This window comes from Aspergillus lucknowensis, assembly GCF_044049455.1.
Source record: "Aspergillus lucknowensis strain CBS 449.75 chromosome Unknown BJX67scaffold_60, whole genome shotgun sequence".
Classification (NCBI taxonomy): domain Eukaryota; kingdom Fungi; phylum Ascomycota; class Eurotiomycetes; order Eurotiales; family Aspergillaceae; genus Aspergillus; species Aspergillus lucknowensis.
The window spans coordinates 42,819-61,036 of NW_027263604.1; the positions used below are offsets into that span (position 1 = coordinate 42,819).

At 50.5% G+C, this 18,218-nt stretch overlaps 6 protein-coding genes across 6 annotated transcripts; 2 read left to right on the plus strand and 4 right to left on the minus strand.

The window, feature by feature from the left end:
- Positions 1 to 897: 897 nt before the first annotated feature.
- Positions 898 to 2,934, minus strand: BJX67DRAFT_365380 (actin-related protein ArpA). The gene is made up of 3 exons (XM_071030263.1): positions 1,945 to 2,934; positions 1,582 to 1,896; positions 898 to 1,533 (listed from the first exon to the last, which is right to left on the minus strand). Exons 1-3 carry the CDS (start codon positions 2,710 to 2,712, stop codon positions 1,471 to 1,473), a joined length of 1,146 nt encoding a protein of 381 aa, XP_070881831.1. The 5' UTR covers positions 2,713 to 2,934; the 3' UTR covers positions 898 to 1,470.
- A 244-nt stretch (positions 2,935 to 3,178) lies between these two features.
- Positions 3,179 to 3,893, minus strand: alg13 (N-acetylglucosaminyldiphosphodolichol N-acetylglucosaminyltransferase catalytic subunit ALG13; the record flags this gene model as incomplete). Its single annotated transcript, XM_071031630.1, has 3 exons — positions 3,179 to 3,317; positions 3,373 to 3,511; positions 3,569 to 3,893. The coding sequence occupies 3 exons, from the start codon at positions 3,891 to 3,893 to the stop codon at positions 3,179 to 3,181; spliced, it is 603 nt and encodes a 200-aa protein (XP_070881832.1).
- A 311-nt stretch (positions 3,894 to 4,204) lies between these two features.
- On the plus strand, positions 4,205 to 5,682 carry BJX67DRAFT_365385 (mitochondrial 37S ribosomal protein mS35). Its single transcript, XM_071030264.1, has 2 exons — positions 4,205 to 4,788; positions 4,853 to 5,682. The coding sequence occupies exons 1-2, from the start codon at positions 4,230 to 4,232 to the stop codon at positions 5,449 to 5,451; spliced, it is 1,158 nt and encodes a 385-aa protein (XP_070881833.1). The 5' UTR covers positions 4,205 to 4,229; the 3' UTR covers positions 5,452 to 5,682.
- Positions 5,683 to 6,277: 595 nt separating this feature from the next.
- BJX67DRAFT_287990 (uncharacterized protein) lies at positions 6,278 to 8,178 on the minus strand. Its single transcript, XM_071026757.1, has 3 exons — positions 7,674 to 8,178; positions 7,520 to 7,598; positions 6,278 to 7,460 (listed from the first exon to the last, which is right to left on the minus strand). Exons 1-3 carry the CDS (start codon positions 8,112 to 8,114, stop codon positions 6,490 to 6,492), a joined length of 1,491 nt encoding a protein of 496 aa, XP_070881834.1. The 5' UTR covers positions 8,115 to 8,178; the 3' UTR covers positions 6,278 to 6,489.
- A 1,073-nt stretch (positions 8,179 to 9,251) lies between these two features.
- Positions 9,252 to 14,284, minus strand: BJX67DRAFT_287993 (putative chromatin remodeling complex subunit (Chd3)). The gene is made up of 3 exons (XM_071026758.1): positions 13,769 to 14,284; positions 10,133 to 13,703; positions 9,252 to 10,080 (listed from the first exon to the last, which is right to left on the minus strand). Exons 1-3 carry the CDS (start codon positions 14,024 to 14,026, stop codon positions 9,500 to 9,502), a joined length of 4,410 nt encoding a protein of 1,469 aa, XP_070881835.1. The 5' UTR covers positions 14,027 to 14,284; the 3' UTR covers positions 9,252 to 9,499.
- A 44-nt stretch (positions 14,285 to 14,328) lies between these two features.
- Positions 14,329 to 16,116, plus strand: BJX67DRAFT_365388 (Alpha/beta knot methyltransferase). The gene has a single exon (XM_071030265.1). The coding sequence runs from the start codon at positions 14,353 to 14,355 to the stop codon at positions 16,015 to 16,017; it is 1,665 nt and encodes a 554-aa protein (XP_070881836.1). The 5' UTR covers positions 14,329 to 14,352; the 3' UTR covers positions 16,018 to 16,116.
- The last annotated feature ends 2,102 nt before the right edge of the window (positions 16,117 to 18,218 follow it).

Sequence of the window (18,218 nt, forward strand, 5' to 3'; positions counted from 1 at the left end):
TCATTACTACCCTAGCTAGCAACGATGGAGTCCGCATTTTGAGTTTGGCAGTTCACTTAAATATATTTAGCATAGCATTGAATCGATCAATCAAACTCAGACAAGACTTCTTGCTTCAAATAAATTCCATCTCCCTCGGCAAACCTCTTCTCGCTTCCCTATCGATGTATGTCCTCCGTCCTCCTGAGTCAATTGTTCCTTGAAAAAAGAAAGTTCGCCTCATCCTCTGAACCCCCGCCAATCGATCTCAAAATAAATCTCTCAAATGACGCCACATGACGATGAGGAGGTCAATCACACAGGGTGAAAAAGAAAAGAACGCAAAAAGGGCAGGGGGAACACTTGGGAGATCATATCTGCCTGGCCTTGATCCGCGCCAGCAATTTCGGATCCTGCTGGAACGGCACACAGCCTGGAATCATTCTTTCCCTTTCTCTGAGGCCCTCCTCGTAACGGGCACAGGGAGACATAAGGCAACATCATTTACGGTGTTGTCCCAAAAGCATACAGAGCTGGAGGAATCACGTGATTATCAAAGTGGACAGCTTGAGTACGGTCTGCCATTGGTCAAAGGTCACGTTATTCAACTTGAGCTTGCGCAGGCACCCCCCGAGGTAAGGAAAAGCATACCCTTCTTCTTTTGTTCTTTCCTTCTTATTCCTTCTTATTCCTTCTTATTTTCTTCTTGCTTTCTTGTTTTTGGTATTTCTTCCTTTCCCAAGTTGGGTTTGGGGCCCCAAACTCCGAATGTCCACTAAGTTCTGGCAGTTGAAGATATAGATAGTACTTCTTGGTAGAGGCGTCTACCAGCTGATGCAAGAGCATCTTGCCCTGACTAGAAGGCACCAAGAGCTACAAGTCATATACTTGACCCCTCAAGAAAACTTTCTACCGTGTCAAGACAAGACAAGACATCTGCTGCTTCCTCTGTCTAATCCAATTGAAATTCCACTATTTACATGCGGACTTCAAGGTCCTGCAAGTCTATCACAATCCACACCGCGGAATATTACACAATAATGGAGATGTAAAGACAAATACGAGAAAGAGAAGCCCTCTCCAAGACAGTTCGTGGCTATCTGCCCACAGTAAAATGCAACGAGCGAAGAACCAAGGTAGTTTTGTATGGAAGTGAATTTGAGATATGCATGTATGTTGCATTGCATGTGCAGATAGAGAATAGCGCCTTCGTAGGATAGTTCAGTTTCGCCGGGGAAGGTGTAACGTTATTGATAAGGCTAATATGGATGAACAGGACCTTGGATATTTGGAAAGAGATTGGGTATCAAAAACGGACGTATTTCTTTGACCGGAACAGAGCCAAATGGTTAGCTCCTCACGTTAAACTCGGGGCCTGACGTTCCTGCGGTTGATTCAATAAATGCAGTCCATTACCAAACGGCGCCGGCGAGGCTCTCTCGGTGATGCGTCAGACACGCTTCGAATCGGTGGTAGCGGTGCAGATGGTCACTAGGCAAATTTGCGATGAATTATCTCAGGGTCTTCGTGCCACTCGTCTGCGCTGACCCACATCTGTGAAGAAGTTAATGAGATATTTCTGGAGATTCAGAGTGAAGGTACCTTTCGGAACGTGCTCAACCCAGCCAGAATCCCGCCGCCGATCCAGGTTGTGTATTTTCGCTCTGCGGGCGCAGAGATACGGATCTTCATATCTTCCACAGCCAATCGTTTGATCTCGCGCATCAATCGATCTGGGAAGTTCTTGCATAGAGTCGACCCGCCGGAAAGAACAATGTTGAGATACAGAGACTTTCGCAGGTCGAGATCTGTGCGGATAATAGCATCTTGGACGATCTGATGGACACCCGGATATTCGAGGCCGATGAGTTCCGGGTCGAAGAGGATTTCGGGGGCACGAAAACGCTCCTGTCCAACCTACAAATCTTCAGCTTATCCTCCTGCTGCGTAGCTTGTTGGGTATACCTTGATCTTGTGTCCATCCGGCAAGACATAGTCTGCAAATTTCGAATCCGACTTGTGGTAATTATTCGCCCAGTCCTTCTCCTCTCGCTTCGGATCCAATGAAACATAACAGACCTTCTCTTTGATCATCCGCACTACCTCCTTCTCTGCACTGGTATGAAGCACATTTCCGGTTTTCCGGAGCAGCAGCTGTAACTGTTCCGTCACATCTCGACCAGCAACATCAATCCTCCGTATGCTATTGGGGATCGCGAACCCCTCGAACACAGGAACCGCATGTGAAACCCCATCCCCTGAATCCAAGACCACACCAGTCGTCCGCCCGGAAGCGTAGAGCGACAGCACCGCCTGGATAGACGTATATAAAGCGGGAACGTTAAAAGCCTCAAACATGATTTGGGCAGCTATATCGCGGTTCTTACGGGGGTTGAGCGGCGGTTCGGTCAGGAGGACGGGGTGATCTTCGGGAAGCGACTTGAGCTCGTTCTCGTACACGTAGTGCCAGATTTTCTCCATATCGTCCCAATCTGTGACGATGCCGTGCTCTAGAGGGTATCGAATCTTGAGTAGGCCGCGTAATTCTTGTGCTCGCTGCCCGATGAAGACGTCTCCTTCCAGACCACCGGCCATAACGCGGGGGTGTTTAGGCCGACCGACGAAGGACGGGAAAAAGCATGATGGGACCTCCTCGCCGGCGAATCCGGCGCGTATGGTGCCGCTACCATTGTCGATGACGATAGGGACGTTGTGAAGAGTGCCCTCGGCCATTGCGGGGAGTGGGTGCTTGGGAGGTTCGGTTCAGAAATCGGCGGTGTTTTGAAGGAGCGCGGTTTGGGTTGTGAGGGCGGCGGCCCCACGCTGCGAGCTGTTGACTCAGGGCGCGTAATTCTGTGGAGAAAAGAGCTACAAAATGCCTCAATGTTCGAAGATATAAGGAGGGGGTAAGAAATTGGAAAATCGGGGGCGAATGCTTGACAGGGAAAGGGAGCATGGAAATTGTTGCTTTGCGAGTGTTGACTGCAAACCAGCCAAATAATAAAGAAGCTTGGGCCACTCCTCCAACAGTACTTCGACTTCAACAACTCGATACCTTGATCACTTGGAAATAATTTCTAGCTTTAGAATCTCGTCGTGCTCGGCCAAGAAACCAATCTATATACGCCCCAACCCTGAATAAACCCTCGCAAGAGTATAACCGCGGAATTCTAGTACTGCCAATTCACGATTATCACGATCAGTCTAAGTAACCCATCTCCTCCGAAATCACACCTTCGAGATTCTTTGGTTGTTTCCGGTGCGCACCGTACACCGGCGGCCATGTAAGCATGCGAGTCCGCAGAGTTTCGGCGCGGTCGAGTGCAGACGGCACCTCCCTACTCGGAATCAGAAACTCTACGAAGGAAACATCGACAGCAGGGAGGATCGTACCTGTAGTTACTCCATACGGTGTAGCCTTCTTGCTGTAGCACGTCGGCAAGCTCCTCCTGGTGATTATCCTGGAGGGTTGGGTTTGGCACGACGACTAGTGGGACACCGAATCGCAATGCGGCAAGGATACTCCCAGAACCTCATGAGCCCCTTAGTCCCGCGGGCAACAACAAAAAGAAGCGAGTTAGATAGTTACCTGCGTGGCTGATCACAACCCCACCGCTGCGGTTCTCAGATGGCATAGCTTTGGCGAGACGCAGTTCATTATCCAAGCCCGCATGCTTGAAGTCAAACCCATCAACGGTTATCCCATGGTAGATGGGATGGCCTGGAGGGTGCTTTGCAGCGAAGTCGTCGAAAAGCGCCTGTCCGTCCTTGCCATACTGAATAAGAAGGTTCGTATAGCCATGCTTTTGTAATGCATCCAAAAATTCTGCGCTCAAAACCGACTCCAGGAGAAGATGAAAAGAGGCAGTAGCTCCAACGGTCACGAAGCACAACTTTCTGGGTTGCAGGGCCATGTTGGGCGTTGGTATGCTTCACAAGAAATATCGTGGCGGCTTTCAGCACATTCTCGGGAATGTAGACTCGGAACAGAATTCAAACCACCAGCAGAGAAAATATTTGGGTCACTTCCAGTCGACAGACATACATGATGTTGGTGACCCCATACCTTTCGTACTCTGGTAACGGGCGAGAGTTCCTCAACCTTGGCCCGGCTCCACAGGTCCACGGGTTCCGTCTGTCACAGGATCGCCCAATCCAGACTAGCGTTGCCGAGCACTGCTCCAACTTCGCAAAAAAAGCCATCCCGACAATCTCTCAGAACCAAACAAAGAGCAACATTTCCGCACACGATGGCCTCATTAGCAAGGTGTCTGGGTCGGTCTGCCTTGTCTTTAGCCTGGAGTGGCCCAATCGCTCTGCCATACCGCCCGTTTTCCTTGACGACGTCGAAATTCTTGCCCGATGACCCTCCCATTGAGCGTCCTCCGCGAGACCCTCGCCCCGAGGAGCTACCGCCAGCGCCCGAGTATTCGCCCGATCTGTTGACTAAAGAGGAGCGGTCTATGTATGATATGATGTCTCCCGAAGAACGCGCCGAGTTCGACGAAGAAAACACGAAGATGGTGGCAGAATACAATGACCCTCAGAGGCGAGCGGAAATATTTGCGGAGATTGACAAGCATGTGCAGCAGATTGAGAGGGATGTGCCTATGCGCTTCGAAGATTCTAAACCTAAGAACATTGGCTTCTGGGCGGAAGATGAAGATGATGAGTTTGGGATTGTCGAGGATCAGGACGACGTCTTCAATGACGACGACATTACTTCCATAGCCCATACGGAGCTCGAATTACACCGCGAACTGAGAGAATATGCCCGAATTACTGCCTGGGATATGCCATTCTTGAGCAGTAAGTGTCACACCTCTACTAACAAAAGCCTGATCCACCTGCTAACTCTGTTGACGCATATCAGAACTAGCCAAACCCTTCGCACTCCCTCCTAAGTCCCACATCCTCCGCTTTCGTTACACTACATATCTGGGCGAATCTCACCCCGCCGAAACTAAAGTCGTCGTCGAGCTGAGCAGTCGAGATCTCGTACCGAACCACCTCTCCGAAGAGCAACGCCAGACCTTCCTCAAACTCGTCGGCCCCCGCTTCAACCCAGACACAGATATCGTTCGCATGTCGTGCGAGAAATTCTCCACCCGCGCTCAGAATAAGCGCTACCTAGGCGACCTTATTGGTACTCTAATTAAGGAGGCCAAAGAGGGCGATTCCTTTTCAGATATCCCCCTCGACCTCCGCCACCACAAGCCAAAGCAGAAACTCCGATTCCCGGAATCCTGGATCATGACAGAAGAGCGCAGGAAACAACTTGAGGCTACGCGTGCTGAGCGATCTCGCCAGGAGAGGGAGAGACAGTCTATTGTGGATGGGAAAACAGTCATTGAAAACGCTACCAAGCTTCTGCCGTCCTTGAACCCCGCATTGAGGGCGAGGGTAACCGGGGAGCGTGAGAAAGTTGCTGTGAAGCTCGGTGCTCGGGGTCAGAGTCAACGGTTACGTTAATGGGGGCTGTGGATCTGGCCACCGGGCGCTGTATCTTTACAATTTTGCTGTACACTCAGACATTGAGGATGGCGCATATTTTGCAGGATTGTTTAGAATACCTTTCATGTCAATGTACTATACTACCACTACTACTACTACCACACCTATATCCTTACCTACATACCTCCTGTTTCGATGTAAGAATCTGCAATATGCAACACTCTGAGCCATTAGTAGAGTATTCCGCTTGTTGAACACCTGTCACATTTCTTAACAGGGTGACAGTAAAACCCATAAACACATTTCATCCCTATATTGACAGCAGACTTCCGACTTTTTTTTCGTAGATTTTCCTTTCTTTACATTCCCACCCCCCTCCCCTCAAAATTCCGTTTCCGAAACACAGTATAAACGAAAACACCCAGTAGAGTACACATTCATATCGACGTGGGACGAAAGAAAAAGGCGAATTGTGACAACAAAATACTGAAAGCGACGCGCAGAGCGAGCTATCCGAGACATGTAAATAATTAGAAAGAAAATTCGAAACAAGTAGATGTCGAATGGAGATATTCCAACCGCAGCATTATGGGCCGTTGTTGTTGTACTCTCCCATGCACGTACATACACCATCTCTTGCTCGAAGATCAGCGGCTTTCATCCAACACATGGAAAGGAGAAAGCATAGAAATCGCCGTGTATCTCATCCCCAATTCTGTGTTCAAAACCACCCACTCTCACCAGATCATATACAACATACCTCCATAAGTGAATGGCTGTAGGTATATTTAAGCGAGGAAGAGGTGTCGTAATGTCATGGCGTGTCGTATCATATCGCATCGTAGGCTCGGTGAAGGACAGGACGCCTTTCCTGATATGCCGTAGATGTGTTGCGGAAAAAAATAATGAAGAAACGCAAATGCTCGCTAGTATGAAAAGACTCTACTGCGGCCGAGGTCGTAGAATGTGGTAGTGGGTCCCTCGGCGAAGTCTATGACTTTACTTGTTGTCACGAAAGAACATGTCGTCCTCAGAGGTTCCGACAGTTCTCTTCCCCTAGTTCTTCTTCTGGCCAATGGCACCAGGAGCTCTTCTGTTACCCTTGTCTTTGCCACGGCCGCAAAAGCCAGCCGGACTAGCACCACGGGACAGGGCGGTAGGAGATGTGCCACGAGTAGGCGGCTCAGACGCGGTACCACCGTGGAGAGCTTTTCCCACAGGGCTGGCAAGCTGGGAGCCAGTGGTTTTGGAAGTAACAGAAGCACCACTAGAAGATGTCCCGGTCTGATTCTGGAAGGCATGAAAGGAATCCGTGTCGATCAGCTCCGGACCAAAATCGGGAGCAGTGTCCTGAGCACGTGGCTGGTACAACCGGCGTGGTCTCTGTGTCTTTTTGGAGCGGCCGGAGCCCACGGTAGCATCGAACGAATTACCAACGCAGTCAGTATTTGCGGAAACGGGAGTAAGTGCGAGAGACTGGAGATTGTGAACGAGACCCTCATGGTGAGGTTCTGCGTTAGGAGATTCGAATCTATTCTCGTTGGACGGACGGTAGATGAAGCTGCTGCGTAGGAGATAATCTGGCTGATCAAAGGAAAGAAGGTCAACCTTCTTAGTGCCTGCGTTGAGCTGACCAGGGGAAGACTTCGCTGCTTGAGTCTGAGAGACCGGGACAGAGGGCGAGCTCACAGCCTGGTAGGTCATTTGGGAATTTCCAGGGAGCACAGGCGCCTGTTGATGCTGCTGGGGGGGAGCATAAGCTGCAGGTTTTTCCCTGACGGTTTTCTGAACGTCAGAAAGCTCTCCTTGTTCGTTTATTCCGAGATGAAGAGGGTACTGGATTGATTTGAATCCCCCATCATCCTTCCAAGACTGACTGTTAGCAGCCTGATGGCGAAGATGTCCATGTCCACTTAGCAAGAGACTCGGCACATTGTATTTTTCACGATACCAGCGGGGGACATCGCGTAGACCGAGTTTCTCTAGCATCGGAAGGTCAAGTGGCATCTCGTGCTTGTAAAGGCATCCTAATTCGCAGTCCGTGGTTAACTGTTTTGTGCCGGTTGATATCCGTTTCCTAGCTTACCTTGCTGCTGATAATCGCATTCGCCATGGCGTATCCAGTAGGAACAGTATTCTTTCTTTACGCTCCGATAATTGAAATTCTACAAATACGTTAGTACTCTCTGTTCAAGAATATCTGCAGACTGTCACTGTGTGACCCGAAAGGTGCTACGTACCTGACGACCGCTCCCTCCACCAGGACTACCGCCAGTGTTGTGAACAAGCCAGCCAGGAGCCGGAGGATTGCTCACCTGCCAACCCTGAGGAAGGCCTTGCTGGAGCAGAGCATGGAGTGCAAAGCGCTGGCTCCCGGGTATATTTTCGTCGGTAAGGATCCTCATGAGCGAAGACTGGAGGTCGTGGTTTCGGGAGCGATGGCTTGTGGAGCCGGTGGAAGACGGACGACTTGCAGGAAGGGCGGCACCCTCAACAGTATAAGACTGACCCCGCGGACTCACGGATCCTAAGCTTGTCATGCCTTGTGTTTCGTTAGGAGACAACACACGCGGGACACCACGAAGAGAGATGTGAGCTGGAAGTTCGTCCACTGCGACGAGGGGGGTTAGATTCCCATTTGGGCGGGTGCAAAAGAACTGAGGACGAAGCGAGGAAGACATGATGGTTTGATCGGTCTAACAGTTGCCAAACTTCAGTTCTCTTGAGGGCAGGAAGGAATGAGTATATGAGGAGATGGTAAATACTTCGTAAACGTCTTGAGTAGTGGTGGTAGCCAGCTGGAAGAAGAGAGCGAGAGGGAAGAAGAGAGCAAGAATGAAGAAAAAGAGAAGAGAAGAGACTGCTTGACCAGAGAAGTCTGTTTCGCACAATAGTGAATATAAAATTCGCCAAAGTAGGGCGAAGGCAGATATTTGCGCATAAAACACAGGTTGGCATTCACTGTCACCAGAAGTCTGGAGACCAACACCAGGTATGCGGGGATTTTCTCTCTGCCTCTCTTGCAGTTCATCAGCAGCTGATCTAAAGGAAAGGGAGTGAAATAAAGTAGGGTTATAGCTTCTTGCAATCATCCTCTATGAAAGAGGATTGATTTACAGTGTGGAGGTCAGAATAAAAGAAGCCAGAATAGAAGTCGATCCCAGAACACCCCAGATATTTCATCACCGGGCCATCAAACAGACTGGGGAAAAAAGAGAAGAGAAGTCTCCCAGAAAGGGACCATAAAAGATCCACTCAATGCTGCCAGTGTTTGTCAAAGGATTGGTCAGTTGGCCAGTACAACCAACTTCCGCGGATGGCTGCAGCGATTTCTCCATCCCTTAGAGCCAACACTGCGGTTTCCCTAAACTCTTTCTTTTGTCCCATTATCTATCAATTTTCTGGAAAGAAGAGCTTCGAGCCCCATTCTCATTTGGCTCGTCTGCGTGGCTCTTCGAGGAGGGAGTCCGCTTCTCGAACAATCGATAGCCATTCGGGGCTGGCAGAAGGGTAACACAACGAAGAAATCTCCTAGGCCATACCGTTAGGACTACAGCGTTTCATCCAGAATCGAGGAACCAAACTAACCTTGTACCTGATGCTAACGTTGCCATACCGGCACCGCTCTGATTACATTCGGGGGCATGGCTAGGTGAGTTCTTCTTGTCTCCCCAAACCCCATCCCGAGATTTTCGATCAACCAACGCAGTCAAACGGGATGCCCAATGACCAAAAGATAATCTCGGAGGGCAAAAAGCGTGTCTTCGTGTGGGATCTTATGGGGCTGGACGCGATCGGGCCTAACTTCGGATAATATATTTCAGGGCATGTGACCTCACCCAGGTTGGCAATGCTTATTGTATGCCCAAGTGGATCTTGATGGCGACCCCATACCTGTATTCGCTATTCCCTTGATGAAATTCAATGGTGGTACAATGCATTGTCTATGTACAAGAGCGAGAAGCACGCTCCAGCTTCCTGGCTTCCACCAGGCAAACGCCTTTCAGGTGCCAAAACTGCTAGAGAAACATCCCGTTGTACGAGGACGTTCGTCCCATCCAAGGGATCACTTCCTCTCCGATAAATAGCTGCTTAACGCACTGTACATTTCGAAATCTTTCATGCTTGAGTCCGGCACGGGCGGAGTTGCGTGAGGATGTCCGTGTCCGTTTGCGTGATCGTTTGAAAGGTCTCCCACGGGCGGTCCAGCAGGAGGGATACTAGCCTGTATGGCTGTAGTAGTTTGGGTGGAAGCTATGCCAGCCGTGCTAGAATTTGAGGGATTACTTGCAGCCTTGCAGGACTTTCTCCTCTGCCGCTGCGCAAGATCACCTTTTATACCGTAGCAATACCTCTTGGCGAGAGCAACTAGATTTCGATCTTCTGTGCTCTGTTTCAGGGCCTCTAACATTCTCGTCACTTGGATTTCCGACCTGAGGTGTGGACAGGTGCGAGCGTGTCCATAGTGCGCGAGCCCGCAGAGCCCGCAGTGTTCGACACCAGCTATCTTCAATGGACAAGAGCCAACAGGATGGGTACGGCCGCAAGCTAGACATGGATCGCCATTCCGATCCACCTGGCCATCCATACCTGTGCTATTCGGCGTCGGCAGCTGATGGGGAGGGACAACACGCCGAAACGATTTAACTACAACACAGATTAGGCTTGCGGTAAGAACTTGAGGCGAAATGCATGTTACCTTTGGAACCCTTATTGGGTTGCTCAAGATCGCTAACTGCCACATCCATACTGTAATCATCTGAGTTAGAAGCAGCCTCGTCTCCGTTAAAATCGGCGTCCTTTTCCGCCTCGCGACTGGCACGCGTTTTGGGGGATGATGGATCAGCCTCGGTGGTGGTATAATCGACGGTCGTCCGTTTGCGCTTCCCTCTGCCAAGAATTTCTGCCTTCTTTCTTGCTTCCTCCGCTGCGGCTTGCTCGCGTTCTTGGAGAATCTTTTCCCAAGTTCTAGTGTGCGTCGCTGGATCATCTTCCGTGACGTGAAGCTGATCATCCATGGCTTGACTATCGTTCGCCCAGACTCGGGCAAAGCTAAACTCGGAAGTAGGGTGTTTCTCATCGGGGGTCTTCGCCTGCTCGGCCTGACTCCGATCAAGTAGCTTGTCAACAGATTCTGATGTATAAATAACGTCTCCTGAATTGTCATTGTCGAATAGCGCTTGGGCCCCATGACGGAGGATCGATTCCAGGTCCCGTCCATCGTCCTCGTCCTCGGCCATTCGGTCAATAAGGACATGATCTAGTACCATCTTCTTCTTGCCAATCTGCATGATCTTCTCCTCGGCACTCCCTCGAACCATGAGCTGAAAGACAAGAACCTTGTTCTTCTGCCCGATACGATGAGCACGAGATAGAGCTTGCATGTCTTGGTGCGGGTTGAAATCGGGATCCATGATAATGACAGTGTCTGCAGTTGCTAGATTGATTCCCACTCCTCCTGACCTGGTAGAAAGAAGGAAGGCGAAGTACGGTGAATTTATAGCGTTGTAATCGTCAATCATCTTTTGCTTCTCCAGTGAAGTCATCGTCCCGTCGAGGCGTCGATGCGGAAGACCGAGGCCGTCAAGAAAGTCCTCCATGACATCCAGGTTTTCAAGAAATTGGCTGAAGACTAGAACTCGGTGGCCGCGTTTCTGAAGCTTCGGTAACATTAGTTCCAACAGCTGAAGCTTCCCAGCAGCGTCCACTAAATTCCGGTGGGCTGCATCGGGATCGGCAGTCCGCTCTTCAATCGCTTTACTGTAGATGAAAGGGTGGCACAGGCACTTCCGCAGCTGCATCAGTATGTTGTTCAGATTATGACGCTCCGTCTGTTTGAGCTGGTGCTGGTCGTCCTCGCCATTTCTCTGGAATATGGCTTTAATTAGCTGAGGATTCTTGGCAAGGATGGACTTGTATAGTTTTTTCTGAAGGACAGACATCGTGACAGGCACAATTATCTGGGCGAGTGGAGGAAGGAAAGTCAGAACTTGAGCTTTGGTACGACGAAGGAAAAAGGGTCTGATTAGTTCGTGGAGTTCTGGGATGTTTTCTTTTGACAATGTCCCATACTTCTCCTCTAGTTCCTCTGCGTTTTGGCTCTGGTCACAGAATTGGAGCAGGTTGAAGAGCTCCTTTGTGTTATTCTGTAGAGGAGTACCAGTCATGAGTACTTTGAATGGGAACTTCATCTTTGATAATCCTTCATAGAGCTGGCTTTTGTCGCTCTTGAGCCGCTGTCCCTCGTCCACAATCAGCCCAGCCCAGGGTGTCTTTGACAAAACCCTCCGAGAAGAGTCGTCAACCATGGTCTCATAAGATGTTATAACCACGTGACATCTGAGATCTGGGTCTCCCTTGATGAACATTTCATGGTCTTGTGCTAATTTTCGAGACAAGGATGACCCATAATATGTGACTGCACGAAGTGAAGGAACCCATGTCTTGACTTCCTTCCGCCAGTTAGGGCACGTTGAATTCGGTACAACGATAAGAAACGGCCAGCATTTATGATCTTGAATCAAAGTCGCCAACAGGCCTATCAACTGGATGGTTTTTCCGAGACCCATCTCATCGGCGAGAATAGCGTTCTGCTGCTTGAACCATTTATAGTAAAGCCAATTCAAGCCATCTCGTTGATAATCCATGATCTCACCACCAGTCATAATCTTCGGTTGGGCGTCCTTAGATTTGAACTTTTGCTTCCTGACATTGGCAAGGTGCTTACGTAGAGATGCTTGGTTTGGTGTCGCGATATAGGGCTTCTTGGCCCAATCTGCGTATGCGGCTTTGAAGTCGTCCGAAGCCTCAGTATTGTTGCGATCGGGTGGTACTTCCCACACTGCTTCCTCATACGGCAGGCCTTTGAATTTCACATACGCTTGAGAGACATCATTCACCCGTTCGAGGTCCGCTTCGTAATCTTCGCCGTACACATGGAGGTCCTCTTGTTCGTCGGAATACTTGACATCAAAAACGATATCAACCCGTAAGTAGTCATTTGGAATTGCCTCCTCTGCAGTCATGCGGGGAAGTTGGCTCTTGTCTGATCGCAAGAATGCTCGTCGCATCGCATGATTCACATAGCCCCAGACCCAGCTGCCAGGCATCCAAGTACAATGGGAGTAAGACTTCTCTTTCCATTTTATGAGATACTCCTTTTCTAGTTCGGATAACTTGGACGGTTTCTTTGAGGCGCTTGTGATAGGCCGCCAGGCAACCATGGCACCGACCTCTCCTGGCAACGAAAGACAATCATGGCATTGCCAGGATGACGCTCTGGAGTTGGGGAGATGATCGAAATGAAAAGCCCTGTGGCAAGCACCGCAACGGAAGAGCAGATTTTCCGGATTGTTGATGAGATATGATCCAACAGTTGTAATGGGATCTTCGCCACCGTTCTCTTGTCGTAGTTGTTGCTCTTGTTTGGATGTGAGACGCTGCCTCAGTGGTTCCGACATCTTCCCAACCTTGTTACAAATAGTACAATAACCCTGATGTGGGTATGTTGTGTCCTTTATTCGAGCCGATCCGAGACAACGACGACACTGAAGGATGAATTTGTCCCTCGCAACTTTAGTAACAAGATGCTCTCGGGCGGTCCGTGGCCCCAAACAGGCCTGGTGGTAGGCATCCGTACAGCCTTGGCAGAAGACTAAGGGCCCTTTGCTGAGGTGGTCTCCCTTGGCTTGGCATACTTCGCAGGCATTCTGATGTCGATATCTAAACGGATCGTTTGGCGGAATCTTCTCGAATATTTCCTTTGCCCCGACGTATTTCTGGTGCTTCGAGAAGACGGCTTCGTACTCCGAGATATCATCTTCGTACAATTCACGCAGATTGCGGCGCGTTGTTTTACGGCGTCTAGTTGAAAATCTCGTGCCTGTACGAAAATTGATATCGGAGTCGCTCTCCAGTGTCTCTCGGTATTGCGGACGTTTCCGAAGCTCCCGTCGCCTCGCCTGAGCTGAGACAATCACATCATCACTAGAATCTGACTTTCGTGCTTTTTCGTCTTCGCTGCTAATGGCTCCGAAGAACTCTGTAAATCTGCGCTTCTTCGCCCGGCGTGAGCGTCTTCTGTCAACTAATTGGGTATCGGAAGGACTGCTCTCCTCTTCCTCGTCAGTATCTTCCTCGTCTTGTTCTTCCTCCTCGTAACTCTCTGAGTCTGACTCTGTGGAGGGTCGTCGGTATGAAATGCGTGAGTTTTGGAAGGTCGAGAGTGCATCAACACCGTTTTCCAGCGTTTGGAGTCGAGAAGAGGTAAGCTAGAAACAATACGTGTCGTGAGCGATGACTAGTTCGGCGCAGTGCTGGTGACGGGTGTACTGACGGTTGTAGTCTCACGGCTTTCGAGCTTGACTCGATATGAAGGTTCCAGGCTTGTATCTGAAGATACTTCCTGTATAACGTATCGAACGTTGAAATGTCCGGGAAGATACTCATAGTCGTCGGGGTTAGAGATAGCTGGAACCTCCACAGCCGTCATCTGAGACCCGTTAGTTTGGAGAGCGCCATTCTCCTTTCTGGGCTCAGAAGTAAATGCATTCCCCAGATTTCCAGTGCTAGCTGTGGATGCGGAGCTCTCCATGTGTGCTGAGATTGTTCATGGGGTGGATCTAAGGATTACCTGAAAGAAGGAAGGATGGAATAAGTCAAAGACACCCGGAGGATGGAAATGCCATGGTAATGCAATGAGGACGAGGTAAAGAGAAAGGAGCGACAAGCTCACAAAAGTGATGCCGATGCGGCGATTGTCCGAGCAGGGGTCTCTGGCGGCCATCCCGAACGCGAGCCGAACGCGCCCCGGACGCGACGGATTAATGATATTGCGGACCGTTATCTTATCGGCGATAGCAAAAAAATGGGACGGCCTGTCTTGTGTGCACAAGTTCTGGAGAAAGCAGAGAGGCCGTGATGTCTCTCCAATCTCCGTTGAGGACGTATCAGTCCTGGCTACGGAATCCTCTCACTTCAAGTTTTTCTCGAAATTGCCTCAGATATGCATCTCTTAATTCCGCTATCGGCCGTGGGATTCGCAAGTCCCAGAGACTTGGGCATCCCCAGGCTTCGCCTAACGAGAATCGTGATCGTTCTCGGGTTGAAAGAAAACCTTCCAGATCGCGAGACGCAAATGAAAGAGAAGACCGGTTTAAGGATTCAGTGACCCATCTCCGTCGGATTCGCAGGTCTCAAAGTCGAGATAATCGCGCTTCACCAATTGATATCGCTCGGTATGAAAGAAGACCATTTGAGCCACGAGACCACATGAAAGAAAGAGAAGGCCGATTTAGGTCTTCAAAGATTGAAATTGACGAAGATAAATTTATACGGACTGGCAACTTTCGCGCATTGGCCCCGGAGCACCAACGATTCAAAAGCGCGCAAAAGTCACCCAATTCGCATGCCGCCCCAACTCCAAACAAGAGCCGCTCTCCGCCGCAAACTGGTCTGACTCCTGACTCCCAGCAGAAGCAGCGCTTGGGGAAAACGAAAACGGTGGCAACGCACAAGGCTACGGAGCAAAAACCCGAACGAGTACGAGAACATGTCAAAGTTCCGGATACAATCCCATACACCACTCCGGCATCTGAGTTTATCTACGGGACAGCAGCCGTCGAGGCTGCGTTGCGCTGTAGCCGGCGTCGGCTATACAAACTATATCTGTACCAGGCTGCCGATGAGGAACTAAGTGCCTCCAAGATAGTGGTTCGCAAGCTCGCTCTCTCAAAGAATGTCAAAGTCAAGATGGCATTTGCTGAATGGGACCGGATACTCGATAAAATGAGTGCGGGCAGGCCTCACAATGGCTGTATCCTCGAGGCGTCGCCCCTCCCAAGGACACCCGTCAAAGCTCTCAAACATCCCCAGCTAGAAGACGATCACTTCCGACTGGAACTTGCGCCACAGACACGAGAAGAAGTATTGGTGAATGGCATGAATGACAGTGTAGCCATCAATCATTCATTTCCACACCAAAAGAGAAGGCGTCCAATTGTCCTTCTGCTTGATGGGATCCTCGATTCAGGTAACCTGGGGGCCATCATCCGATCCGCCTACTTCCTTGGGGTTGACGCCGTTGTATTTGCTGGACGAAACTCGGCACCTCTATCCCCGGTTACGATCAAATCTTCGGCCGGAGCTGCTGAAAACATGAGGATTCTAGACGTCAAGAATGAAGTAGACTTTATTCAGCGATCCAGGGCCAATGGATGGCGATTTTACGCGGCCGACGCTCCTAGCTCTGCGCCCACTTATATCGACCACGCGTCGCTTCATGGCAACAAGACAACAGCGACGAGCGATGGTGAACATAGCCAAGACGGCCTCATCGGTCACTCGCCCAGCGTGATCATGATGGGCAGCGAAGGCTCCGGACTCAGCCACCATATCAGGTCACATGCTGATTTTGTTGTGAGCATTCCCGGAGCGCGACTCGGTTCAGGGCTGGGCGTCGCGTCGGACCCGGCGCGAGTGGACAGTCTCAACGTAAGCGTTGCTGCGGCGCTGCTCATGGAGACGTTCCTCCGCGTCCCCCTTGGGGTGAGCGCCGTATCGCGTAAAGGTAGCTCGAAACAATAGCTAGCGGAACACCATCAGGCCAAGGCTGACCATGTACTACTAATACTAAGAACGTGTACAAGTAGATATTTAATTACTGTATCGAATAGACTTAACCGCTTTTCTTCTACCTTGGTAAAGAAATATGTCCCTTCTCTTTTATCTTCGCTCAACCTGTACGCTCCGAGAATGCTTGATAAGGCTGGTCCAACTAGTAGGACAGGGCTGGTAAAACTTGGTCTTGATAACGGCCGACGATGCATTCATTACCTATCACATTGCAAGGTGGAGGGGTGGTCGACCACGATTGATCGCGGATGTCCATAAGTTCTCGGGCGGAGAGGAGATCCTTTGTGCAAGGGGAGGACCTGGGAGGCATCATGCAGGGTGTTGTGCTCTTTCCCCGCCGCTTTGGTGCCAGTTTGGAGTTTGAGAAGGATTAGTTGGAAGCGGCACACTTGCATCGAGCTTAAGCGTTCTCAAAACTCCACAGGCCGAGCGCAGGAATTTATTCGTGAAGGAATCGATCTCTCACTTCGTCATTACTCGCTCTGGGTCCGGGACTACCTGCATGCAAAAGTACATTCGATTCACAAAGCTCTCAGCGAGTTGCAGGGTCGAAATCCAGGAAATGCAGAGCTTGAGCAGATTTCGGGAGAGAGATCAGCTCCTCCAAGGCCCGCCCTGGGGGCCTACCTATCGGGTCGCCTTGTGGTGCGCTCATCGAGAGCTTGCATTTGGGTGATCACACCGAGCGCAAGGGAACATGAAGCTCGACTGAAAAGAGGAGAGTTGGGTTGACGCGAGACGACGGATTATCTGCCAAGCAACAAAGTGTCCCTCTCCAATGTGCCCTCCATTTTGTTGGCCGTTGCGGTTACAGGGGACAAGAGACCAACGCTTTTGCGGATAAATGTCACTTTTCGACGGAGGAGACCTGCCCAGTTCACATCCAAGTGTGATGGAAGCAAGCCACCATTACTTGTGACAGAGTTCGAGCGAATCAACCTCAGAGGAAGGGTTGAAGGAGCGGGAGGCGATGGTCGGATTCAGTATCTGATATGTCAATCCTTCCACTCCATGGAGGGAGGGAGGGAGCTGGCTTTTGCCTGATCATTGTTGAAAGTCTGGTAGGCCAAGCCTAGCGCTGCGAACGGGGGCTCCAGAAGAAACGGAAGTTTGGATCGATCCCGAGGCCCAGAATAAGCATAACGGGAGCGTAAAATAAGCGTCCTCTGCAAATCTGGTTCAAGATGAAGTGGCCCGGCAGATCGTTTCCAGGCTCATGGGGAGACGCGATATTCTTGAGTCGTTCTCCTCGAGAGGAGTATTTTGTTTGCTGTGTGCGAGTGAGATTATGAAGGAAAAGAGGCAGCCACTACTAGCCCGGCGAACACCTCATCCTGCAGTCCTTCGACCCGCACACTCAGGAGCATTTCTCTCTCATCTATTCTCAGTCCAACCATCCTGCGGAGAAAGATCCTTTGTCAAGAACGCTTTTCCGTCCCCTTCAGTTTACTTGATCCAGAGGAGATGACTATTTTCCAAATCGCCGTCGCTTCTCCTGGTGTCCGTGAAATGCGCTCGAACAGGCGGCACTGACAGACTCACACGCTGGCCTCCAGTGCTAATTCGGCGCGAATTAGCTTCATCCTGACAGGAGGGAACGCTGCGCAGTGTCCTCCTGCCGTCCCACGCTGGCAGCTGTCGATCGGTCCTCGCCCTTTCTTTTCTCTCCCCATTTCTTTCCCCCTTGTGTTCTCTGCTTGTAACCTCATCCCGCTACTCACACCCAGTGGCGTAATCTGGGATCAGTGGTGTCTGCAACCATCACCCATCGGTAACTTCGAGGGTAGTTCACGGTCTGTGGTGAAAAGCTTGCTGGCAGTCAGACCCTCGTCAGTGACTGCAGTGGCATCCCCCAGATCATGCGTTTCTGCAAGTCCCTCTCGCAGGATTTCAGCGGTTGCGAGACGAAGCACGAACTAAGCACAAGTTGGTCGCAGCTACTGATTTGGAGGGTGTCGGCTTCTCGCTCTCTGTCTCGATGGTCGGTGCCAGCCCTTCTTCGCACCCGTTTCCAGGTTTCCCTGTTTTCTGATAGAGAGGGGGAAGGAGGGGTAGGAGAATGGAGTTCGCATCATTCTGCAGGAGACGAACTGAATTTTGACAATCTGCGTGTTATTGGTCCATTTCAGCCTTGCGTGCCCAGGTGGCCATCT

Bases quoted from the DNA above. Each gene is read 5' to 3' on its own strand.
- BJX67DRAFT_365388 (XM_071030265.1), top strand. From the start codon at position 14,353: ATGTCTCTCCAATCTCCGTTGAGGACGTATCAGTCCTGGCTACGGAAT.
- BJX67DRAFT_287993 (XM_071026758.1), bottom strand. From the start codon at position 14,026: ATGGAGAGCTCCGCATCCACAGCTAGCACTGGAAATCTGGGGAATGCA. The intron at 13,704-13,768 runs GTCAGTACACCC...TATTGTTTCTAG, and splicing joins AAAGCCGTGAGACTACAACC to CTTACCTCTTCTCGACTCCA. The intron at 10,081-10,132 runs GTAACATGCATT...TCTGTGTTGTAG, and splicing joins ACCCAATAAGGGTTCCAAAG to TTAAATCGTTTCGGCGTGTT.
- BJX67DRAFT_365385 (XM_071030264.1), top strand. From the start codon at position 4,230: ATGGCCTCATTAGCAAGGTGTCTGGGTCGGTCTGCCTTGTCTTTAGCC. The intron at 4,789-4,852 runs GTAAGTGTCACA...GACGCATATCAG, and splicing joins GGATATGCCATTCTTGAGCA to AACTAGCCAAACCCTTCGCA.
- BJX67DRAFT_365380 (XM_071030263.1), bottom strand. From the start codon at position 2,712: ATGGCCGAGGGCACTCTTCACAACGTCCCTATCGTCATCGACAATGGT. The intron at 1,897-1,944 runs GTATACCCAACA...GAAGATTTGTAG, and splicing joins CGGATGGACACAAGATCAAG to GTTGGACAGGAGCGTTTTCG. The intron at 1,534-1,581 runs GTACCTTCACTC...ACTTCTTCACAG, and splicing joins GGTTGAGCACGTTCCGAAAG to ATGTGGGTCAGCGCAGACGA.
- BJX67DRAFT_287990 (XM_071026757.1), bottom strand. From the start codon at position 8,114: ATGTCTTCCTCGCTTCGTCCTCAGTTCTTTTGCACCCGCCCAAATGGG. The intron at 7,599-7,673 runs GTACGTAGCACC...ACGTATTTGTAG, and splicing joins GTGGAGGGAGCGGTCGTCAG to AATTTCAATTATCGGAGCGT. The intron at 7,461-7,519 runs GTAAGCTAGGAA...ACTGCGAATTAG, and splicing joins ATGCGATTATCAGCAGCAAG to GATGCCTTTACAAGCACGAG.